The 26492-nt window shown below is 50.1% G+C and overlaps 1 protein-coding gene across 1 annotated transcript in view; it reads right to left on the bottom strand.

The window, feature by feature from the left end:
• ZDHHC5 (zDHHC palmitoyltransferase 5) overlaps nt 1-26492 on the bottom strand; it is a 77871-nt gene that overhangs the window by 29340 nt on the left and 22039 nt on the right. The window contains exon 4 of the mRNA XM_073684352.1: nt 25537-25694. Within this exon, the coding sequence (XP_073540453.1) occupies nt 25537-25694 (158 nt within the window). The remainder of the gene's footprint in view (nt 1-25536; nt 25695-26492) is intronic.

The raw sequence follows: 26492 nt of genomic DNA, 5'->3' as shown, positions 1-26492 counted from the left end.
TGAACGGGACCTGTGCTGTGGAGAATAATGGCAGCCTACCACCCTGTGTGAACGGGACCTGTGCTGTGGAGAATAATGTCAGCCTACCACCCTGTGTGAACGGGACCTGTGCTGTGGAGAATAATGGCAGCCTATCACCCTGTGAGAACAGGACCTGTGCTGTGGAGAATAATGGCAGCCTATCACCCTGTGTGAACAGGACCTGTGCTGTGGAGAATAATGGCAGCCTATTACCCTGTGTGAACGGGACCTGTGCTGTGGAGAATAATGTCAGCCTACCACCCTGTGTGAACGGGACCTGTGCTGTGGAGAATAATGTCAGCCTACCACACTGTGTGAACGGGACCTGTGCTGTGGAGAATAATGGCAGCCTATTACCCTGTGTGAACGGGACCTGTGCTGTGGAGAATAATGGCAGCCTACCACCCTGTGTGAACGGGACCTGTGCTGTGGAGAATAATGTCAGCCTACCACCCTGTGTGAACGGGACCTGTGCTGTGGAGAATAATGGCAGCCTATCACCCTGTGTGAACAGGACCTGTGCTGTGGAGAATAATGGCAGCCTATCACTTGTGTGAACAGGACCTGTGCTGTGGAGAATAATGGCAGCCTATCACTTGTGTGAACAGGACCTGTGCTGTGGAGAATAATAGCAGCCTATCACTTGTGTGAACAGGACCTGTGCTGTGGAGAATAATGGCAGCCTACCACCCTGTGTGAACAGGACCTGTGCTGTGGAGAATAATGGCAGCCTATCACCCTGTGTGAACAGGACCTGTGCTGTGGAGAATAATGTCAGCCTATCACCCTGTGTGAACAGGACCTGTGCTGTGGAGAATAATGGCAGCCTACCACCCTGTGTGAACAGGACCTGTGCTGTGGAGAATAATGGCAGCCTATCACCCTGTGTGAACAGGACCTGTGCTGTGGAGAATAATGTCAGCCTATCACCCTGTGTGAACAGGACCTGTGCTGTGGAGAATAATGGCAGCCTACCACCCTGTGTGAACGGGACCTGTGCTGTGGAGAATAATGTCAGCCTATCACTTGTGTGAACAGGACCTGTGCTGTGGAGAATAATGGCAGCCTATCACCCTGTGTGAACAGGACCTGTGCTGTGGAGAATAATGGCAGCCTATCACCCTGTGTGAACAGGACCTGTGCTGTGGAGAATAATGTCAGCCTACCACCCTGTGTGAACAGGACCTGTGCTGTGGAGAATAATGTCAGCCTATCACTTGTGTGAACAGGACCTGTGCTGTGGAGAATAATGGCAGCCTATTACCCTGTGTGAACGGGACCTGTGCTGTGGAGAATAATGTCAGCCTACCACCCTGTGTGAACGGGACCTGTGCTGTGGAGAATAATGTCAGCCTACCACCCTGTGGGAACGGGACCTGTGCTGTGGAGAATAATGGCAGCATATTACCCTGTGTGAACGGGACCTGTGCTGTGGAGAATAATGGCAGCCTACCACCCTGTGTGAACGGGACCTGTGCTGTGGAGAATAATGTCAGCCTACCACCCTGTGTGAACTGGACCTGTGCTGTGGAGAATAATGGCAGCCTATCACCCTGTGTGAACAGGACCTGTGCTGTGGAGAATAATGGCAGCCTATCACTTGTGTGAACAGGACCTGTGCTGTGGAGAATAATGGCAGTCTATCACTTGTGTGAACAGGACCTGTGCTGTGGAGAATAATAGCAGCCTATCACTTGTGTGAACAGGACCTGTGCTGTGGAGAATAATGGCAGCCTACCACCCTGTGTGAACAGGACCTGTGCTGTGGAGAATAATGGCAGCCTATCACCCTGTGTGAACAGGACCTGTGCTGTGGAGAATAATGTCAGCCTATCACCCTGTGTGAACAGGACCTGTGCTGTGGAGAATAATGGCAGCCTATCACCCTGTGTGAACAGGACCTGTGCTGTGGAGAATAATGTCAGCCTACCACCCTGTGTGAACAGGACCTGTGCTGTGGAGAATAATGGCAGCCTATCACTTGTGTGAACAGGACCTGTGCTGTGGAGAATAATGTCAGCCTACCACCCTGTGTTAACGGGACCTGTGCTGTGGAGAATAATGTCAGCCTACCACCCTGTGTGAACGGGACCTGTGCTGTGGAGAATAATGTCAGCCTATCACTTGTGTGAACAGGACCTGTGCTGTGGAGAATAATGGCAGCCTATTACCCTGTGTGAACAGGACCTGTGCTGTGGAGAATAATGGCAGCCTATCACCCTGTGTGAACAGGACCTGTGCTGTGGAGAATAATGGCAGCCTATCACCCTGTGTGAACAGGACCTGTGCTGTGGAGAATAATGTCAGCCTACCACCCTGTGTGAACAGGACCTGTGCTGTGGAGAATAATGTCAGCCTATCACTTGTGTGAACAGGACCTGTGCTGTGGAGAATAATGGCAGCCTATTACCCTGTGTGAACAGGACCTGTGCTGTGGAGAATAATGGCAGCCTATCACTTGTGTGAACAGGACCTGTGCTGTGGAGAATAATGTCAGCCTACCACCCTGTGTGAACAGGACCTGTGCTGTGGAGAATAATGTCAGCCTACCACCCTGTGTGAACGGGACCTGTGCTGTGGAGAATAATGTCAGCCTATCACCCTGTGTGAACGGGACCTGTGCTGTGGAGAATAATGTCAGCCTATCACTTGTGTGAACAGGACCTGTGCTGTGGAGAATAATGGCAGCCTATCACCCTGTGTGAACGGGACCTGTGCTGTGGAGAATAATGGAGCCTATCACCCTGTGTGAACAGGACCTGTGCTGTGGAGAATAATGTCAGCCTATCACCCTGTGTGAACGGGACCTGTGCTGTGGAGAATAATGTCAGCCTATCACTTGTGTGAACAGGACCTGTGCTGTGGAGAATAATGGCAGCCTATCACCCTGTGTGAACAGGACCTGTGCTGTGGAGAATAATGTTAGCCTATCACTTGTGTGAACAGGACCTGTGCTGTGGAGAATAATGGCAGCCTATCACCCTGTGTGAACAGGACCTGTGCTGTGGAGAATAATGTCAGCCTATCACTTGTGTGAACAGGACCTGTGCTGTGGAGAATAATGGCAGCCTATCACCCTGTGTGAACAGGACCTGTGCTGTGGAGAATAATGTTAGCCTATCACTTGTGTGAACAGGACCTGTGCTGTGGAGAATAATGGCAGCCTATCACTTGTGTGAACAGGACCTGTGCTGTGGAGAATAATGGCAGCCTATTACCCTGTGTGAACAGGACCTGTGCTGTGGAGAATAATGTCAGCCTACCACCCTGTGTGAACAGGACCTGTGCTGTGGAGAATAATGGCAGCCTATCACCCTGTGTGAGCAGGACCTGTGCTGTGGAGAATAATGTCAGCCTACCACCCTGTGTGAACAGGACCTGTGCTGTGGAGAATAATGTCAGCCTATCACCCTGTGTGAACAGGACCTGTGCTGTGGAGAATAATGGCAGCCTATCACTTGTGTGAACAGGACCTGTGCTGTGGAGAATAATGGCAGCCTATTACCCTGTGTGAACAGGACCTGTACTGTGGAGAATAATGTCAGCCTACCACCCTGTGTGAACGGGACCTGTGCTGTGGAGAATAATGTCAGCCTACCACCCTGTGTGAACAGGACCTGTGCTGTGGAGAATAATGGCAGCCTATCACTCTGTGTGAACAGGACCTGTGCTGTGGAGAATAATGGCAGCCTATTACCCTGTGTGAACAGGACCTGTGCTGTGGAGAATAATGTCAGCCTACCACCCTGTGTGAACGGGACCTGTGCTGTGGAGAATAATGGCAGCCTATCACCCTGTGTGAACAGGACCTGTGCTGTGGAGAATAATGGCAGCCTATTACCCTGTGTGAACGGGACCTGTGCTGTGGAGAATAATGTCAGCCTACCACCCTGTGTGAACGGGACCTGTGCTGTGGAGAATAATGGCAGCCTATTACCCTGTGTGAACGGGACCTGTGCTGTGGAGAATAATGGCAGCCTATCACTTGTGTGAACAGGACCTGTGCTGTGGAGAATAATGGCAGCCTATTACTTGTGTGAACAGGACCTGTGCTGTGGAGAATAATGGCAGCCTATCACTTGTGTGAACAGGACCTGTGCTGTGGAGAATAATGGCAGCCTATTACCCTGTGTGAACGGGACCTGTGCTGTGGAGAATAATGTCAGCCTACCACCCTGTGTGAACGGGACCTGTGCTGTGGAGAATAATGTCAGCCTACCACCCTGTGGGAACGGGACCTGTGCTGTGGAGAATAATGGCAGCATATTACCCTGTGTGAACGGGACCTGTGCTGTGGAGAATAATGGCAGCCTACCACCCTGTGTGAACGGGACCTGTGCTGTGGAGAATAATGTCAGCCTACCACCCTGTGTGAACGGGACCTGTGCTGTGGAGAATAATGGCAGCCTATCACCCTGTGTGAACAGGACCTGTGCTGTGGAGAATAATGGCAGCCTATCACTTGTGTGAACAGGACCTGTGCTGTGGAGAATAATGGCAGCCTATCACTTGTGTGAACAGGACCTGTGCTATGGAGAATAATAGCAGCCTATCACTTGTGTGAACAGGACCTGTGCTGTGGAGAATAATGGCAGCCTACCACCCTGTGTGAACAGGACCTGTGCTGTGGAGAATAATGGCAGCCTATCACCCTGTGTGAACAGGACCTGTGCTGTGGAGAATAATGTCAGCCTATCACCCTGTGTGAACAGGACCTGTGCTGTGGAGAATAATGTCAGCCTATCACCCTGTGTGAACAGGACCTGTGCTGTGGAGAATAATGGCAGCCTATCACCCTGTGTGAACAGGACCTGTGCTGTGGAGAATAATGTCAGCCTACCACCCTGTGTGAACAGGACCTGTGCTGTGGAGAATAATGGCAGCCTATCACTTGTGTGAACAGGACCTGTGCTGTGGAGAATAATGTCAGCCTACCACCCTGTGTGAACGGGACCTGTGCTGTGGAGAATAATGTCAGCCTACCACCCTGTGTGAACGGGACCTGTGCTGTGGAGAATAATGTCAGCCTATCACTTGTGTGAACAGGACCTGTGCTGTGGAGAATAATGGCAGCCTATTACCCTGTGTGAACAGGACCTGTGCTGTGGAGAATAATGGCAGCCTATCACCCTGTGTGAACAGGACCTGTGCTGTGGAGAATAATGGCAGCCTATCACCCTGTGTGAACAGGACCTGTGCTGTGGAGAATAATGTCAGCCTACCACCCTGTGTGAACAGGACCTGTGCTGTGGAGAATAATGTCAGCCTATCACTTGTGTGAACAGGACCTGTGCTGTGGAGAATAATGGCAGCCTATTACCCTGTGTGAACAGGACCTGTGCTGTGGAGAATAATGGCAGCCTATCACTTGTGTGAACAGGACCTGTGCTGTGGAGAATAATGTCAGCCTACCACCCTGTGTGAACAGGACCTGTGCTGTGGAGAATAATGTCAGCCTACCACCCTGTGTGAACGGGACCTGTGCTGTGGAGAATAATGTCAGCCTATCACCCTGTGTGAACGGGACCTGTGCTGTGGAGAATAATGTCAGCCTATCACTTGTGTGAACAGGACCTGTGCTGTGGAGAATAATGGCAGCCTATCACCCTGTGTGAACGGGACCTGTGCTGTGGAGAATAATGGAGCCTATCACCCTGTGTGAACAGGACCTGTGCTGTGGAGAATAATGTCAGCCTATCACCCTGTGTGAACGGGACCTGTGCTGTGGAGAATAATGTCAGCCTATCACTTGTGTGAACAGGACCTGTGCTGTGGAGAATAATGGCAGCCTATCACCCTGTGTGAACAGGACCTGTGCTGTGGAGAATAATGTTAGCCTATCACTTGTGTGAACAGGACCTGTGCTGTGGAGAATAATGGCAGCCTATCACCCTGTGTGAACAGGACCTGTGCTGTGGAGAATAATGTCAGCCTATCACTTGTGTGAACAGGACCTGTGCTGTGGAGAATAATGGCAGCCTATCACCCTGTGTGAACAGGACCTGTGCTGTGGAGAATAATGTTAGCCTATCACTTGTGTGAACAGGACCTGTGCTGTGGAGAATAATGGCAGCCTATCACTTGTGTGAACAGGACCTGTGCTGTGGAGAATAATGGCAGCCTATTACCCTGTGTGAACAGGACCTGTGCTGTGGAGAATAATGTCAGCCTACCACCCTGTGTGAACAGGACCTGTGCTGTGGAGAATAATGGCAGCCTATCACCCTGTGTGAGCAGGACCTGTGCTGTGGAGAATAATGTCAGCCTACCACCCTGTGTGAACAGGACCTGTGCTGTGGAGAATAATGTCAGCCTATCACCCTGTGTGAACAGGACCTGTGCTGTGGAGAATAATGGCAGCCTATCACTTGTGTGAACAGGACCTGTGCTGTGGAGAATAATGGCATCCTATTACCCTGTGTGAACAGGACCTGTACTGTGGAGAATAATGTCAGCCTACCACCCTGTGTGAACGGGACCTGTGCTGTGGAGAATAATGTCAGCCTACCACCCTGTGTGAACAGGACCTGTGCTGTGGAGAATAATGGCAGCCTACCACCCTGTGTGAACGGGACCTGTGCTGTGGAGAATAATGGCAGCCTATCACCCTGTGTGAACAGGACCTGTGCTGTGGAGAATAATGGCAGCCTATTACCCTGTGTGAACGGGACCTGTGCTGTGGAGAATAATGTCAGCCTACCACCCTGTGTGAACGGGACCTGTGCTGTGGAGAATAATGGCAGCCTATTACCCTGTGTGAACGGGACCTGTGCTGTGGAGAATAATGGCAGCCTATCACTTGTGTGAACAGGACCTGTGCTGTGGAGAATAATGGCAGCCTATTACTTGTGTGAACAGGACCTGTGCTGTGGAGAATAATGGCAGCCTATCACTTGTGTGAACAGGACCTGTGCTGTGGAGAATAATGGCAGCCTATTACCCTGTGTGAAAAGGACCTGTACTGTGGAGAATAATGACAGCCTACCACCCTGTGTGAACAGGACCTGTGCTGTGGAGAATAATGGCAGCCTATCACCCTGTGAGAACAGGACCTGTACTGTGGAGAATAATGGCAGCCTATTACCCTGTGTGAACAGGACCTGTACTGTGGAGAATAATGGCAGCCTATTACCCTGTGTGAACAGGACCTGTGCTGTGGAGAATAATGGCAGCCTATTACCCTGTGTGAACAGGACCTGTGCTGTGGAGAATAATGGCAGCCTATTACCCTGTGTGAACAGGACCTGTGCTGTGGAGAATAATGGCAGCCTATTACCCTGTGTGAACAGGACCTGTGCTGTGGAGAATAATGGCAGCCTATCACCCTGTGTGAACAGGACTTGTGCTGTGGAGAATAATGGCAGCCTATCACCTTGTGTGAACGGGACCTGTGCTGTGGAGAATAATGTCAGCCTATCACCCTGTGTGAACGGGACCTGTGCTGTGGAGAATAATGTCAGCCTATCACTTGTGTGAACAGGACCTGTGCTGTGGAGAATAATGTCAGCCTATCACCCTGTGTGAACGGGACCTGTGCTGTGGAGAATAATGGCAGCCTATCACCCTGTGTGAACGGGACCTGTGCTGTGGAGAATAATGGCAGCCTACCACCCTGTGTGAACAGGACCTGTGCTGTGGAGAATAATGGCAGCCTATCACCCTGTGTGAACAGGACCTGTGCTGTGGAGAATAATGGTAGCCTATCACCCTGTGTGAACAGGACCTGTGCTGTGGAGAATAATGGCAGCCTATCACCCTGTGTGAACAGGACCTGTGCTGTGGAGAATAATGGCAGCCTATCACCCTGTGTGAACAGGACCTGTGCTGTGGAGAATAAGGTCAGCCTATCACCCTGTGAGAACAGGACCTGTGCTGTGGAGAATAATGGCAGCCTATCACCCTGTGTGAACAGGACCTGTGCTGTGGAGAATAATGGCAGCCTATTACCCTGTGTGAACGGGACCTGTGCTGTGGAGAATAATGTCAGCCTACCACCCTGTGTGAACGGGACCTGTGCTGTGGAGAATAATGTCAGCCTACCACCCTGTGTGAACGGGACCTGTGCTGTGGAGAATAATGGCAGCCTATCACCCTGTGTGAACGGGACCTGTGCTGGGGAGAATAATGGCAGCCTACCACCCTGTGTGAAAAGGACCTGTGCTGTGGAGAATAATGGCAGCCTATCACCCTGTGTGAACAGGACCTGTGCTGTGGAGAATAATGGCAGCCTATTACCCTGTGTGAACGGGACCTGTGCTGTGGAGAATAATGGCAGCCTACCACTCTGTGTGAACGGGACCTGTGCTGTGGAGAATAATGTCAGCCTATCACCCTGTGTGAACGGGACCTGTGCTGTGGAGAATAATGTCAGCCTATCACTTGTGTGAACAGGACCTGTGCTGTGGAGAATAATGGCAGCCTATTACCCTGTGTGAACAGGACCTGTGCTGTGGAGAATAATGGCAGCCTATCACCCTGTGTGAACAGGACCTGTGCTGTGGAGAATAATGTCAGCCTATCACCCTGTGTGAACGGGACCTGTGCTGTGGAGAATAATGTCAGCCTATCACTTGTGTGAACAGGACCTGTGCTGTGGAGAATAATGTCAGCCTACCACCCTGTGTGAACAGGACCTGTGCTGTGGAGAATAATGGCAGCCTATCACCCTGTGTGAACAGGACCTGTGCTGTGGAGAATAATGGCAGCCTATCACCCTGTGTGAACAGGACCTGTGCTGTGGAGAATAATGTCAGCCTATCACCCTGTGTGAACAGGACCTGTACTGTGGAGAATAATGTCAGCCTACCACCCTGTGTGAACAGGACCTGTACTGTGGAGAATAATGTCAGCCTACCACCCTGTGTGAACAGGACCTGTGCTGTGGAGAATAATGGCAGCCTATTACCCTGTGTGAACAGGACCTGTGCTGTGGAGAATAATGGCAGCCTATCACCCTGTGTGAACAGGACCTGTACTGTGGAGAATAATGTCAGCCTACTACCCTGTGTGAACAGGACCTGTGCTGTGGAGAATAATGGCAGCCTACTACCCTGTGTGAACAGGACCTGTGCTGTGGAGAATAATGGCAGCCTATCACCCTGTGTGAACAGGACCTGTGCTGTGGAGAATAATGGCAGCCTATCACCCTGTGTGAACAGGACCTGTGCTGTGGAGAATAATGGCAGCCTATCACCCTGTGAGAACAGGACCTGTGCTGTGGAGAATAATGGCAGCCTATCACCCTGTGTGAACAGGACCTGTGCTGTGGAGAATAATGGCAGCCTATTACCCTGTGTGAACGGGACCTGTGCTGTGGAGAATAATGTCAGCCTACCACCCTGTGTGAACGGGACCTGTGCTGTGGAGAATAATGTCAGCCTACCACCCTGTGTGAACAGGACCTGTGCTGTGGAGAATAATGTCAGCCTATCACCCTGTGTGAACAGGACCTGTGCTGTGGAGAATAATGGCAGCCTATTACCCTGTGTGAACGGGACCTGTGCTGTGGAGAATAATGTCAGCCTACCACCCTGTGTGAACGGGACCTGTGCTGTGGAGAATAATGTCAGCCTACCACCCTGTGTGAACAGGACCTGTGCTGTGGAGAATAATGTCAGCCTACCGCCCTGTGTGAACGGGACCTGTGCTGTGGAGAATAATGGCAGCTTATTACCCTGTGTGAACGGGACCTGTGCTGTGGAGAATAATGGCAGCCTACCACCCTGTGTGAACGGGACCTGTGCTGTGGAGAATAATGTCAGCCTACCACCCTGTGTGAACGGGACCTGTGCTGTGGAGAATAATGGCAGCCTATCACCCTGTGAGAATAGGACCTGTGCTGTGGAGAATAATGGCAGCCTATCACCCTGTGTGAACAGGACCTGTGCTGTGGAGAATAATGGCAGCCTATTACCCTGTGTGAACGGGACCTGTGCTGTGGAGAATAATGTCAGCCTACCACCCTGTGGGAACGGGACCTGTGCTGTGGAGAATAATGTCAGCCTACCACCCTGTGGGAACGGGACCTGTGCTGTGGAGAATAATGGCAGCCTATTACCCTGTGTGAACGGGACCTGTGCTGTGGAGAATAATGGCAGCCTACCACCCTGTGTGAACGGGACCTGTGCTGTGGAGAATAATGTCAGCCTACCACCCTGTGTGAACGGGACCTGTGCTGTGGAGAATAATGGCAGCCTATCACCCTGTGTGAACAGGACCTGTGCTGTGGAGAATAATGGCAGCCTATCACTTGTGTGAACAGGACCTGTGCTGTGGAGAATAATGGCAGCCTATCACTTGTGTGAACAGGACCTGTGCTGTGGAGAATAATAGCAGCCTATCACTTGTGTGAACAGGACCTGTACTGTGGAGAATAATGTCAGCCTACTACCCTGTGTGAACAGGACCTGTGCTGTGGAGAATAATGGCAGCCTACTACCCTGTGTGAACAGGACCTGTGCTGTGGAGAATAATGGCAGCCTATCACCCTGTGTGAACAGGACCTGTGCTGTGGAGAATAATGGCAGCCTATCACCCTGTGTGAACAGGACCTGTGCTGTGGAGAATAATGGCAGCCTATCACCCTGTGAGAACAGGACCTGTGCTGTGGAGAATAATGGCAGCCTATCACCCTGTGTGAACAGGACCTGTGCTGTGGAGAATAATGGCAGCCTATTACCCTGTGTGAACGGGACCTGTGCTGTGGAGAATAATGTCAGCCTACCACCCTGTGTGAACGGGACCTGTGCTGTGGAGAATAATGTCAGCCTACCACCCTGTGTGAACAGGACCTGTGCTGTGGAGAATAATGTCAGCCTACCGCCCTGTGTGAACGGGACCTGTGCTGTGGAGAATAATGGCAGCTTATTACCCTGTGTGAACGGGACCTGTGCTGTGGAGAATAATGGCAGCCTACCACCCTGTGTGAACGGGACCTGTGCTGTGGAGAATAATGTCAGCCTACCACCCTGTGTGAACGGGACCTGTGCTGTGGAGAATAATGGCAGCCTATCACCCTGTGAGAATAGGACCTGTGCTGTGGAGAATAATGGCAGCCTATCACCCTGTGTGAACAGGACCTGTGCTGTGGAGAATAATGGCAGCCTATTACCCTGTGTGAACGGGACCTGTGCTGTGGAGAATAATGTCAGCCTACCACCCTGTGTGAACGGGACCTGTGCTGTGGAGAATAATGTCAGCCTACCACCCTGTGGGAACGGGACCTGTGCTGTGGAGAATAATGGCAGCCTATTACCCTGTGTGAACGGGACCTGTGCTGTGGAGAATAATGGCAGCCTACCACCCTGTGTGAACGGGACCTGTGCTGTGGAGAATAATGTCAGCCTACCACCCTGTGTGAACGGGACCTGTGCTGTGGAGAATAATGGCAGCCTATCACCCTGTGTGAACAGGACCTGTGCTGTGGAGAATAATGGCAGCCTATCACTTGTGTGAACAGGACCTGTGCTGTGGAGAATAATGGCAGCCTATCACTTGTGTGAACAGGACCTGTGCTGTGGAGAATAATAGCAGCCTATCACTTGTGTGAACAGGACCTGTGCTGTGGAGAATAATGGCAGCCTACCACCCTGTGTGAACAGGACCTGTGCTGTGGAGAATAATGGCAGCCTATCACCCTGTGTGAACAGGACCTGTGCTGTGGAGAATAATGTCAGCCTATCACCCTGTGTGAACAGGACCTGTGCTGTGGAGAATAATGGCAGCCTATCACCCTGTGTGAACAGGACCTGTGCTGTGGAGAATAATGTCAGCCTACCACCCTGTGTGAACAGGACCTGTGCTGTGGAGAATAATGGCAGCCTATCACTTGTGTGAACAGGACCTGTGCTGTGGAGAATAATGGCAGCCTACCACCCTGTGTGAACGGGACCTGTGCTGTGGAGAATAATGTCAGCCTATCACTTGTGTGAACAGGACCTGTGCTGTGGAGAATAATGGCAGCCTATTACCCTGTGTGAACAGGACCTGTGCTGTGGAGAATAATGGCAGCCTATCACCCTGTGTGAACAGGACCTGTGCTGTGGAGAATAATGGCAGCCTATCACCCTGTGTGAACAGGACCTGTGCTGTGGAGAATAATGTCAGCCTACCACCCTGTGTGAACAGGACCTGTGCTGTGGAGAATAATGTCAGCCTATCACTTGTGTGAACAGGACCTGTGCTGTGGAGAATAATGGCAGCCTATTACCCTGTGTGAACAGGACCTGTGCTGTGGAGAATAATGGCAGCCTATCACTTGTGTGAACAGGACCTGTGCTGTGGAGAATAATGTCAGCCTACCACCCTGTGTGAACAGGACCTGTGCTGTGGAGAATAATGTCAGCCTACCACCCTGTGTGAACGGGACCTGTGCTGTGGAGAATAATGTCAGCCTATCACTTGTGTGAACAGGACCTGTGCTGTGGAGAATAATGGCAGCCTATTACCCTGTGTGAACAGGACCTGTGCTGTGGAGAATAATGGCAGCCTATCACCCTGTGTGAACAGGACTTGTGCTGTGGAGAATAATGGCAGCCTATCACCTTGTGTGAACGGGACCTGTGCTGTGGAGAATAATGTCAGCCTATCACCCTGTGTGAACGGGACCTGTGCTGTGGAGAATAATGTCAGCCTATCACTTGTGTGAACAGGACCTGTGCTGTGGAGAATAATGTCAGCCTATCACCCTGTGTGAACGGGACCTGTGCTGTGGAGAATAATGGCAGCCTATCACCCTGTGTGAACGGGACCTGTGCTGTGGAGAATAATGGCAGCCTACCACCCTGTGTGAACAGGACCTGTGCTGTGGAGAATAATGGCAGCCTATCACCCTGTGTGAACAGGACCTGTGCTGTGGAGAATAATGGTAGCCTATCACCCTGTGTGAACAGGACCTGTGCTGTGGAGAATAATGGCAGCCTATCACCCTGTGTGAACAGGACCTGTGCTGTGGAGAATAATGGCAGCCTATCACCCTGTGTGAACAGGACCTGTGCTGTGGAGAATAATGTCAGCCTATCACCCTGTGAGAACAGGACCTGTGCTGTGGAGAATAATGGCAGCCTATCACCCTGTGTGAACAGGACCTGTGCTGTGGAGAATAATGGCAGCCTATTACCCTGTGTGAACGGGACCTGTGCTGTGGAGAATAATGTCAGCCTATCACCCTGTGTGAACAGGACCTGTGCTGTGGAGAATAATGGCAGCCTATTACCCTGTGTGAACGGGACCTGTGCTGTGGAGAATAATGTCAGCCTACCACCCTGTGTGAACGGGACCTGTGCTGTGGAGAATAATGTCAGCCTACCACCCTGTGTGAACAGGACCTGTGCTGTGGAGAATAATGTCAGCCTACCGCCCTGTGTGAACGGGACCTGTGCTGTGGAGAATAATGGCAGCTTATTACCCTGTGTGAACGGGACCTGTGCTGTGGAGAATAATGGCAGCCTACCACCCTGTGTGAACGGGACCTGTGCTGTGGAGAATAATGTCAGCCTACCACCCTGTGTGAACGGGACCTGTGCTGTGGAGAATAATGGCAGCCTATCACCCTGTGAGAATAGGACCTGTGCTGTGGAGAATAATGGCAGCCTATCACCCTGTGTGAACAGGACCTGTGCTGTGGAGAATAATGGCAGCCTATTACCCTGTGTGAACGGGACCTGTGCTGTGGAGAATAATGTCAGCCTACCACCCTGTGGGAACGGGACCTGTGCTGTGGAGAATAATGTCAGCCTACCACCCTGTGGGAACGGGACCTGTGCTGTGGAGAATAATGGCAGCCTATTACCCTGTGTGAACGGGACCTGTGCTGTGGAGAATAATGGCAGCCTACCACCCTGTGTGAACGGGACCTGTGCTGTGGAGAATAATGTCAGCCTACCACCCTGTGTGAACGGGACCTGTGCTGTGGAGAATAATGGCAGCCTATCACCCTGTGTGAACAGGACCTGTGCTGTGGAGAATAATGGCAGCCTATCACTTGTGTGAACAGGACCTGTGCTGTGGAGAATAATGGCAGCCTATCACTTGTGTGAACAGGACCTGTGCTGTGGAGAATAATAGCAGCCTATCACTTGTGTGAACAGGACCTGTACTGTGGAGAATAATGTCAGCCTACTACCCTGTGTGAACAGGACCTGTGCTGTGGAGAATAATGGCAGCCTACTACCCTGTGTGAACAGGACCTGTGCTGTGGAGAATAATGGCAGCCTATCACCCTGTGTGAACAGGACCTGTGCTGTGGAGAATAATGGCAGCCTATCACCCTGTGTGAACAGGACCTGTGCTGTGGAGAATAATGGCAGCCTATCACCCTGTGAGAACAGGACCTGTGCTGTGGAGAATAATGGCAGCCTATCACCCTGTGTGAACAGGACCTGTGCTGTGGAGAATAATGGCAGCCTATTACCCTGTGTGAACGGGACCTGTGCTGTGGAGAATAATGTCAGCCTACCACCCTGTGTGAACGGGACCTGTGCTGTGGAGAATAATGTCAGCCTACCACCCTGTGTGAACAGGACCTGTGCTGTGGAGAATAATGTCAGCCTACCGCCCTGTGTGAACGGGACCTGTGCTGTGGAGAATAATGGCAGCTTATTACCCTGTGTGAACGGGACCTGTGCTGTGGAGAATAATGGCAGCCTACCACCCTGTGTGAACGGGACCTGTGCTGTGGAGAATAATGTCAGCCTACCACCCTGTGTGAACGGGACCTGTGCTGTGGAGAATAATGGCAGCCTATCACCCTGTGAGAATAGGACCTGTGCTGTGGAGAATAATGGCAGCCTATCACCCTGTGTGAACAGGACCTGTGCTGTGGAGAATAATGGCAGCCTATTACCCTGTGTGAACGGGACCTGTGCTGTGGAGAATAATGTCAGCCTACCACCCTGTGTGAACGGGACCTGTGCTGTGGAGAATAATGTCAGCCTACCACCCTGTGGGAACGGGACCTGTGCTGTGGAGAATAATGGCAGCCTATTACCCTGTGTGAACGGGACCTGTGCTGTGGAGAATAATGGCAGCCTACCACCCTGTGTGAACGGGACCTGTGCTGTGGAGAATAATGTCAGCCTACCACCCTGTGTGAACGGGACCTGTGCTGTGGAGAATAATGGCAGCCTATCACCCTGTGTGAACAGGACCTGTGCTGTGGAGAATAATGGCAGCCTATCACTTGTGTGAACAGGACCTGTGCTGTGGAGAATAATGGCAGCCTATCACTTGTGTGAACAGGACCTGTGCTGTGGAGAATAATAGCAGCCTATCACTTGTGTGAACAGGACCTGTGCTGTGGAGAATAATGGCAGCCTACCACCCTGTGTGAACAGGACCTGTGCTGTGGAGAATAATGGCAGCCTATCACCCTGTGTGAACAGGACCTGTGCTGTGGAGAATAATGTCAGCCTATCACCCTGTGTGAACAGGACCTGTGCTGTGGAGAATAATGGCAGCCTATCACCCTGTGTGAACAGGACCTGTGCTGTGGAGAATAATGTCAGCCTACCACCCTGTGTGAACAGGACCTGTGCTGTGGAGAATAATGGCAGCCTATCACTTGTGTGAACAGGACCTGTGCTGTGGAGAATAATGGCAGCCTACCACCCTGTGTGAACGGGACCTGTGCTGTGGAGAATAATGTCAGCCTATCACTTGTGTGAACAGGACCTGTGCTGTGGAGAATAATGGCAGCCTATTACCCTGTGTGAACAGGACCTGTGCTGTGGAGAATAATGGCAGCCTATCACCCTGTGTGAACAGGACCTGTGCTGTGGAGAATAATGGCAGCCTATCACCCTGTGTGAACAGGACCTGTGCTGTGGAGAATAATGTCAGCCTACCACCCTGTGTGAACAGGACCTGTGCTGTGGAGAATAATGTCAGCCTATCACTTGTGTGAACAGGACCTGTGCTGTGGAGAATAATGGCAGCCTATTACCCTGTGTGAACAGGACCTGTGCTGTGGAGAATAATGGCAGCCTATCACTTGTGTGAACAGGACCTGTGCTGTGGAGAATAATGTCAGCCTACCACCCTGTGTGAACAGGACCTGTGCTGTGGAGAATAATGTCAGCCTACCACCCTGTGTGAACGGGACCTGTGCTGTGGAGAATAATGTCAGCCTATCACTTGTGTGAACAGGACCTGTGCTGTGGAGAATAATGGCAGCCTATTACCCTGTGTGAACAGGACCTGTGCTGTGGAGAATAATGGCAGCCTATCACCCTGTGTGAACAGGACTTGTGCTGTGGAGAATAATGGCAGCCTATCACCTTGTGTGAACGGGACCTGTGCTGTGGAGAATAATGTCAGCCTATCACCCTGTGTGAACGGGACCTGTGCTGTGGAGAATAATGTCAGCCTATCACTTGTGTGAACAGGACCTGTGCTGTGGAGAATAATGTCAGCCTATCACCCTGTGTGAACGGGACCTGTGCTGTGGAGAATAATGGCAGCCTATCACCCTGTGTGAACGGGACCTGTGCTGTGGAGAATAATGGCAGCCTACCACCCTGTGTGAACAGGACCTGTGCTGTGGAGAATAATGGCAGCCTATCACCCTGTGTGAACAGGACCTGTGCTGTGGAGAATAATGGTAGCCTATCACCCTGTGTGAACAGGACCTGTGCTGTGGAGAATAATGGCAGCCTATCACCCTGTGTGAACAGGACCTGTGCTGTGGAGAATAATGGCAGCCTATCACCCTGTGTGAACAGGACCTGTGCTGTGGAGAATAATGTCAGCCTATCACCCTGTGAGAACAGGACCTGTGCTGTGGAGAATAATGGCAGCCTATCACCCTGTGTGAACAGGACCTGTGCTGTGGAGAATAATGGCAGCCTATTACCCTGTGTGAACGGGACCTGTGCTGTGGAGAATAATGTCAGCCTACCACCCTGTGTGAACGGGACCTGTGCTGTGGAGAATAATGTCAGCCTACCACCCTGTGTGAACGGGACCTGTGCTGTGGAGAATAATGGCAGCCTATTACCCTGTGTGAACGGGACCTGTGCTGTGGAGAATAATGGCAGCCTACCACCCTGTGTGAACGGGACCTGTGCTGTGGAGAATAATGGCAGCCTATCACCCTGTGTGAACGGGACCTGTGCTGGGGAGAATAATGGCAGCCTACCACCCTGTGTGAAAAGGACCTGTGCTGTGGAGAATAATGGCAGCCTATCACCCTGTGTGAACAGGACCTGTGCTGTGGAGAATAATGGCAGCCTATTACCCTGTGTGAACGGGACCTGTGCTGTGGAGAATAATGGCAGCCTACCACCCTGTGTGAACGGGACCTGTGCTGTGGAGAATAATGTCAGCCTATCACCCTGTGTGAACGGGACCTGTGCTGTGGAGAATAATGTCAGCCTATCACTTGTGTGAACAGGACCTGTGCTGTGGCGAATAATGGCAGCCTATTACCCTGTGTGAACAGGACCTGTGCTGTGGAGAATAATGGCAGCCTATCACCCTGTGTGAACAGGACCTGTGCTGTGGAGAATAATGTCAGCCTACCACCCTGTGTGAACGGGACCTGTGCTGTGGAGAATAATGTCAGCCTATCACTTGTGTGAACAGGACCTGTGCTGTGGAGAATAATGGCAGCCTATTACCCTGTGTGAACAGGACCTGTGCTGTGGAGAATAATGGCAGCCTATCACTTGTGTGAACAGGACCTGTGCTGTGGAGAATAATGTCAGCCTACCACCCTGTGTGAACAGGACCTGTGCTGTGGAGAATAATGTCAGCCTACCACCCTGTGTGAACGGGACCTGTGCTGTGGAGAATAATGTCAGCCTATCACCCTGTGTGAACGGGACCTGTGCTGTGGAGAATAATGTCAGCCTATCACTTGTGTGAACAGGACCTGTGCTGTGGAGAATAATGTCAGCCTACCACCCTGTGTGAACAGGACCTGTGCTGTGGAGAATAATGGCAGCCTATCACCCTGTGTGAACAGGACCTGTGCTGTGGAGAATAATGGCAGCCTATCACCCTGTGTGAACAGGACCTGTGCTGTGGAGAATAATGTCAGCCTATCACCCTGTGTGAACAGGACCTGTACTGTGGAGAATAATGTCAGCCTACCACCCTGTGTGAACAGGACCTGTACTGTGGAGAATAATGTCAGCCTACCACCCTGTGTGAACAGGACCTGTGCTGTGGAGAATAATGGCAGCCTATTACCCTGTGTGAACAGGACCTGTGCTGTGGAGAATAATGGCAGCCTATCACCCTGTGTGAACAGGACCTGTACTGTGGAGAATAATGTCAGCCTACTACCCTGTGTGAACAGGACCTGTGCTGTGGAGAATAATGGCAGCCTACTACCCTGTGTGAACAGGACCTGTGCTGTGGAGAATAATGGCAGCCTATCACCCTGTGTGAACAGGACCTGTGCTGTGGAGAATAATGGCAGCCTATCACCCTGTGTGAACAGGACCTGTGCTGTGGAGAATAATGGCAGCCTATTACCCTGTGTGAACGGGACCTGTGCTGTGGAGAATAATGTCAGCCTACCACCCTGTGTGAACGGGACCTGTGCTGTGGAGAATAATGTCAGCCTACCACCCTGTGTGAACAGGACCTGTGCTGTGGAGAATAATGTCAGCCTATCACCCTGTGTGAACAGGACCTGTGCTGTGGAGAATAATGGCAGCCTATTACCCTGTGTGAACGGGACCTGTGCTGTGGAGAATAATGTCAGCCTACCACCCTGTGTGAACGGGACCTGTGCTGTGGAGAATAATGTCAGCCTACCACCCTGTGTGAACAGGACCTGTGCTGTGGAGAATAATGTCAGCCTACCGCCCTGTGTGAACGGGACCTGTGCTGTGGAGAATAATGGCAGCTTATTACCCTGTGTGAACGGGACCTGTGCTGTGGAGAATAATGGCAGCCTACCACCCTGTGTGAACGGGACCTGTGCTGTGGAGAATAATGTCAGCCTACCACCCTGTGTGAACGGGACCTGTGCTGTGGAGAATAATGGCAGCCTATCACCCTGTGAGAATAGGACCTGTGCTGTGGAGAATAATGGCAGCCTATCACCCTGTGTGAACAGGACCTGTGCTGTGGAGAATAATGGCAGCCTATTACCCTGTGTGAACGGGACCTGTGCTGTGGAGAATAATGTCAGCCTACCACCCTGTGTGAACGGGACCTGTGCTGTGGAGAATAATGTCAGCCTACCACCCTGTGGGAACGGGACCTGTGCTGTGGAGAATAATGGCAGCCTATTACCCTGTGTGAACGGGACCTGTGCTGTGGAGAATAATGGCAGCCTACCACCCTGTGTGAACGGGACCTGTGCTGTGGAGAATAATGTCAGCCTACCACCCTGTGTGAACGGGACCTGTGCTGTGGAGAATAATGGCAGCCTATCACCCTGTGTGAACAGGACCTGTGCTGTGGAGAATAATGGCAGCCTATCACTTGTGTGAACAGGACCTGTGCTGTGGAGAATAATGGCAGCCTATCACTTGTGTGAACAGGACCTGTGCTGTGGAGAATAATAGCAGCCTATCACTTGTGTGAACAGGACCTGTGCTGTGGAGAATAATGGCAGCCTACCACCCTGTGTGAACAGGACCTGTGCTGTGGAGAATAATGGCAGCCTATCACCCTGTGTGAACAGGACCTGTGCTGTGGAGAATAATGTCAGCCTATCACCCTGTGTGAACAGGACCTGTGCTGTGGAGAATAATGGCAGCCTATCACCCTGTGCGAACAGGACCTGTGCTGTGGAGAATAATGTCAGCCTACCACCCTGTGTGAACAGGACCTGTGCTGTGGAGAATAATGGCAGCCTATCACTTGTGTGAACAGGACCTGTGCTGTGGAGAATAATGGCAGCCTACCACCCTGTGTGAACGGGACCTGTGCTGTGGAGAATAATGTCAGCCTATCACTTGTGTGAACAGGACCTGTGCTGTGGAGAATAATGGCAGCCTATTACCCTGTGTGAACAGGACCTGTGCTGTGGAGAATAATGGCAGCCTATCACCCTGTGTGAACAGGACCTGTGCTGTGGAGAATAATGGCAGCCTATCACCCTGTGTGAACAGGACCTGTGCTGTGGAGAATAATGTCAGCCTACCACCCTGTGTGAACAGGACCTGTGCTGTGGAGAATAATGTCAGCCTATCACTTGTGTGAACAGGACCTGTGCTGTGGAGAATAATGGCAGCCTATTACCCTGTGTGAACAGGACCTGTGCTGTGGAGAATAATGGCAGCCTATCACTTGTGTGAACAGGACCTGTGCTGTGGAGAATAATGTCAGCCTACCACCCTGTGTGAACAGGACCTGTGCTGTGGAGAATAATGTCAGCCTACCACCCTGTGTGAACGGGACCTGTGCTGTGGAGAATAATGTCAGCCTATCACCCTGTGTGAACGGGACCTGTGCTGTGGAGAATAATGTCAGCCTATCACTTGTGTGAACGGGACCTGTGCTGTGGAGAATAATGGCAGCCTATCACCCTGTGTGAACGGGACCTGTGCTGTGGAGAATAATGGCAGCCTATCACCCTGTGTGAACAGGACCTGTGCTGTGGAGAATAATGTCAGCCTATCACCCTGTGTGAACGGGACCTGTGCTGTGGAGAATAATGTCAGCCTATCACTTGTGTGAACAGGACCTGTGCTGTGGAGAATAATGGCAGCCTATCACCCTGTGTGAACAGGACCTGTGCTGTGGAGAATAATGGCAGCCTATCACTTGTGTGAACAGGACCTGTGCTGTGGAGAATAATGGCAGCCTATTACCCTGTGTGAACAGGACCTGTGCTGTGGAGAATAATGTCAGCCTACCACCCTGTGTGAACAGGACCTGTGCTGTGGAGAATAATGGCAGCCTATCACCCTATGTGAGCAGGACCTGTACTGTGGAGAATAATGTCAGCCTACCACCCTGTGTGAACAGGACCTGTGCTGTGGAGAATAATGTCAGCCTATTACCCTGTGTGAACAGGACCTGTGCTGTGGAGAATAATGGCAGCCTATCACCCTGTGTGAACAGGACCTGTGCTGTGGAGAATAATGTCAGCCTACCACCCTGTGTGAACGGGACCTGTGCTGTGGAGAATAATGTTAGCCTATCACTTGTGTGAACAGGACCTGTGCTGTGGAGAATAATGTCAGCCTACCACCCTGTGTGAACAGGACCTGTGCTGTGGAGAATAATGGCAGCCTATCACCCTGTGTGAACAGGACCTGTGCTGTGGAGAATAATGGCAGCCTATCACCCTGTGTGAACAGGACCTGTGCTGTGGAGAATAATGGCAGCCTATCACCCTGTGTGAACAGGACCTGTACTGTGGAGAATAATGTCAGCCTACCACCCTGTGTGAACAGGACCTGTGCTGTGGAGAATAATGGCAGCCTATTACCCTGTGTGAACAGGACCTGTGCTGTGGAGAATAATGGCAGCCTATCACCCTGTGTGAACAGGACCTGTGCTGTCGAGAATAATGGCAGCCTATCACCCTGTGTGAACAGGACCTGTGCTGTGGAGAATAATGGCAGCCTATCACCCTGTGTGAACAGGACCTGTACTGTGGAGAATAATGTCAGCCTACCACCCTGTGTGAACAGGACCTGTGCTGTGGAGAATAATGGCAGCCTATCACCCTGTGTGAACAGGACCTGTGCTGTGGAGAATAATGTCAGCCTACCACCCTCTGTGAACGGGACCTGTGCTGTGGAGAATAATGTTAGCCTATCACTTGTGTGAACAGGACCTGTGCTGTGGAGAATAATGGCAGCCTATTACCCTGTGTGAACAGGACCTGTGCTGTGGAGAATAATGTCAGCCTACCACCCTGTGTGAACAGGACCTGTGCTGTGGAGAATAATGGCAGCCTATCACCCTGTGTGAGCAGGACCTGTACTGTGGAGAATAATGTCAGCCTACCACCCTGTGTGAACAGGACCTGTACTGTGGAGAATAATGTCAGCCTACCACCCTGTGTGAGCAGGACCTGTGCTGTGGAGAATAATGGCAGCCTATGCGCTTTGGCTGATCTATGACTGGTGATTCAGTGCGCATCTAAAGTAGGGGTTGGCCTGTGTGGACAGGATATTAAATGATGGCTGATCAGCAGTCATTTAGTTAGTTGCTTAGTGTAATCAGGCCCTTAGGTAAGTTCCCCTATGTATGTACTTGTAAATGCCCTGTTCTTAGGGTCTCTGGACATTTACATATTGCAGAAACCCTTTGTCTCCTGAGGAATGAAGTGTCTCGAATAATAAAGCTGGTCTCCAGTGTACACTGGCTGTGGACAATGCCATGGCCTTGTGTGACAGTGACCAGTCCAGGAGAGCTGTGATAGGACCCTTCAGTCTCTAATCCAATTTGGAAGGTATGAAAATCAGCAGCCATGTGGATGTTCCTGGAGATTCCTGATTGGATAGCACTATTGTACCAAGGAGCTAAATGGATGGGAATAATATGTGCTAGGCTGCAGTGTGTGGCTGATTATATATAGGGAAGAGCTGGCGAGGCACTGCCCATCTTCCACTACATTTTCACTTTCCTTGTTCCTTAACGTGTATCTACACTGCAAGATTATCATGAACAAGCATTTCCAGGAAAGATAATCGTGCATTGTAAACAGACTGCCAATCACCTAAGTGAGCAAAACTCTCGCTCGTTGGGTGAAATGATTTGCAGTCTTAAAAATAATCGTTCTTGACAGTGCATCGTCCTGTGTGTACATGATTTGTGCTGCTGAGAACAATGGAAGCGTATGTGCACTGAGCGATCTATTACTGATCATTAAGTGCAAATCTGAAGCGCAGTGGACCTGTGTATACAGGCTATTACTTAATCACCAAATGGCAAGTTGCTGATTGGCCGTCGTTATTAAGTGGCACACATCGACTAATGTAATCAGACCCTTAGTTAAAGGGGTTTACCCACGAACGAAAGTTCATTTTAATCAATAGATCTTGGAATAATAACTTTCACAATTGGATGTGTTCATAAACAATGTTCCTGTGCTGAGATAATCTTATAAATGTGCCCCTGCTGTGTACTGTGTAATGGCTGTGTCTGACCGTGCTGGAAAATGGTCTGATCATACCACAGCTCCTGGGCAGGGGGGGGAGCAAAAGAGTATACAGACATTACAGCAGGGGATCACAGATGATTCTTTTTGTGAGGTAAAACATGGGGCCCATTATACCGTACGGAGCAATACATGGGGCCCATTATACCGTACGGAGCAATACATGGGGCCCATTATACCGTACGGAGCAATACATGGGGCCCATTATACCGTAAGGAGCAATACATGGGGCCCATTATACCGTACGGAGCAATACATGGGGCCCATTATACCGTACGGAGCAATACATGGGGCCCATTAAACCGTACGGAGCAATACATGGGGCCCATTAAACCGTACGGAGCAATACATGGGGCCCATTAAACCGTACGGAGCAATACATGGGGCCCATTAAACCGTACGGAGCAATACATGGGGCCCATTAAACCGTACGGAGCAATATATGGGGCCCATTATACCGTACGGAGCATTATATGGGGCCCATTATACCGTACGGAGCATTATATGGGGCCCATTATGCTGTATGGAGCATTATATGGGGCCCATTATGCTGTATATAGCATTATATGGAGTCCATTATTCTGTACGGAGAATTATATGGGGTCCATTATTCTGTATGGAGCATTATATGGGGTCCATTATTCTGTATGGAGCATTATATGGGGTCCATTATTCTGTATGGAGCATTATATGGGGTCCATTATTCTATATGGAGCATTATATGGGGTCCATTATTCTGTATGGAGCAATATATGAGGCCTATTATACTGTATGGAGCAATATATGGGGCATTATATGGGGTCTATTATACTGTATGGAGCAATATATGGGGCCTATTATACTGTATGGAGCAATACACGGGGCTCATTATTCTGTATGGAGCACTCTGTGGTGCCCATAATACTGTATGGAGGACTATACTGTGCGGTCTAAAATGAAAACTTCTGGATCCCCCCAGGGCATACACTGTGCGCTGTGAGGATTCGCCGGTTTCGGAGCTATTGTAGAAATTACAATAGATGTCACTCATGTAATGGAAGAAGTGAAATCTTTGGCCTTGTACTATACCTATATTTCTCTGCCGTATCTGTGCATCATGAATCGTGGAATGTGATAAAGGGGCCCACTGAGACTCCTTTGCCTGGGGCCCACAAAAACCTGCAGCCGGCCCTGCTAGTGACCCAGAGCCATTGGAGGCCATGCATGCCCAGGCCATCACACTGCCTCCACCATGTTTTACACAGGATGTGCTGTGCTTTGGATCGGATCATGAGCAGTTCCAAGCCTTCTACATACTTCCTTCTTCCCATCATTCTGGTACAGGTTGGTCTTAATTTCATCTGTCTTAAGAATGCTTTTTCAGGACTGGGCTGGATTCTTTAGAGGTTTTTTGGCAAAGTCTAATGTGGACTTTTTATGTTTAAGGCTGATTAATGGTTTCCATATTGTGGTGAACCCTCTGTATTTGTTCTCATGAAGTCTTCTCTTTATGGTGGCCTCAAATACTGAAACACCTACTTCCTGGAGAGTGTTCTTCACTTGGGTGGATGTTGTGAAGAGATTTTTCTTCACCATGGAAAGGATTCTGCAATCATCCACCACTGTTGCCTTCCGTGGACATCCATACCTTTTCGAGTTCCAAAGCTCAACAATGTGCTTTTTTTTTTGCAGAATGTACCAAACCATTGATTTGGCCACTCCTAACATTTCTGGCATCTCCCTGATGGATTTCTTCTTTTTTAAAACCTAATGATGGTATATTTCTCTCCATTTGAGACCTCCTTTGACCGCATGATGTGGGTTCACAGCAACAGCTTCCAAATGCCAATGCCACACCCAGAATCAGATCCAAACTTTTACCTGCTTAATTTATGGATTAACAAGGGAATGGCCCGTGCAGCTCACTGAAGAGCTTTTAAGATATATGTCCAATTACTTTTGGTCCCTTTAAAAAGATGCAGCTACATATTAAAGAGCTGTAATTCCTAAACCCTTACTCCAATTAGCATGTGCATACCCTCAAATCAAAGCTGAGAGCCTGCACATAAGCCCATTGATATAACAGTATCTTGAGTATGTTTTGGTAAACAGCCAAAATGCCAAAACGTGTCACTGTCCAAATATTTCTGGACCTAACTATAGATGATACCATTGTGTCTGCCCACAGCTGCCACTAGAGGGAGCCTACTGAAGACACATTTATACAAAAATGAGAATTTGGAGCAATAATAAAAAAATAAAAATAAAAATGAACCAGCACAGAATTTCTATTTCCAATTAAGTCATGAAGAAATGAACCTTACATATTAACTGGAGGTCCAAACAGCTCATAGCCCATTGAAGTGGAGAAAACTACACATTATGGACTTAGCTCCATTCTGATGAGCTGTCACACCAATGCCACCAAAGTATTTCATAGTGCAACTCCAGACAGAACTTACCTCAACACAGTTGTCACACACACTGCAGTGAGAACAGCGGGGTGGCCTGTAAAACCGGCACGTCGAGCACCACTTCATGCGAACCTGTACTCCTCTTACTTCCACTGTCTTATACAAGGGAGCTCGGAAATCATCGTCCTTATCTTCATCCTCTTCCGCTAGAGAAAAGTGAGCAATGAATCCAAGGTTTAAACAATGGCATTAAAGCTGACTTCAGCCACCACTAGAGGGAGCTCACTGCATACATTCGTATTATTGAGCTCAATGTATGAACAGCATGCAGCGAGCTCTTACATCGTCCCCTAGTGGTAGCTATAGCCTGGCAGAATTTTATCATTTATAGACTATGGACACCTTTGGGGGCATGTTTTACTGAAATAAAATGTTAGAAAAAATTTATCTAATTGGGTTTTATGAAAAAATGTAAATTGTCTTTTGTATTCTGCTAGTTTTGCAGGTTAGTTAGATTTCACAATGAGCGGGACTATCATAGAAGCAGCCTGACAGCTTTGTTTATAAACCCTCTGTTTGCTTTCCTGAAATGGTTTTCTGCCAAAAAGACAAGTATTTAAGAAAACAAAAAGAACTTAAGGGGAACCGGTCACCTCGGAAAATGTTACTTTACCTGCAGATATAGAGTTATTCTGCAGGTAAATAACGCTGCAATCAATGCTATCCAGCCGCTACACTGAAAGCGCAGCTACTGGGAGAAAATTAACTTATATCTTCCCAGGAGCAGCTGGCTTTTAGTCATGGGAAAATGCCCGCCAGCAGCAGCTTGTCCGGTAGTCACCGCTCACTATACTATGAGTGGTAGCTGTAAGTGCACCCCAGCAACTTTGACTGACAGCTCACTGAGCATAGATGAGCTGCAGAACCAGATCCTAGTGAAAGTGCCGGGGCGTGCTTACAGCTGCCACTCACTGTACAGTGTGCGAAGCTGTGAGCGCTGACAG

Source organism: Phyllobates terribilis, unplaced genomic scaffold, assembly GCF_046119375.1.
Source record: "Phyllobates terribilis strain yellow unplaced genomic scaffold, ASM4611937v1 Scaffold_5__5_contigs__length_657084704, whole genome shotgun sequence".
Taxonomy (NCBI): Eukaryota; Metazoa; Chordata; class Amphibia; order Anura; family Dendrobatidae; genus Phyllobates; species Phyllobates terribilis.
Note: the sequence above shows the minus strand (reverse complement) of the source record. Positions and strands in the feature narration are given on the sequence as shown.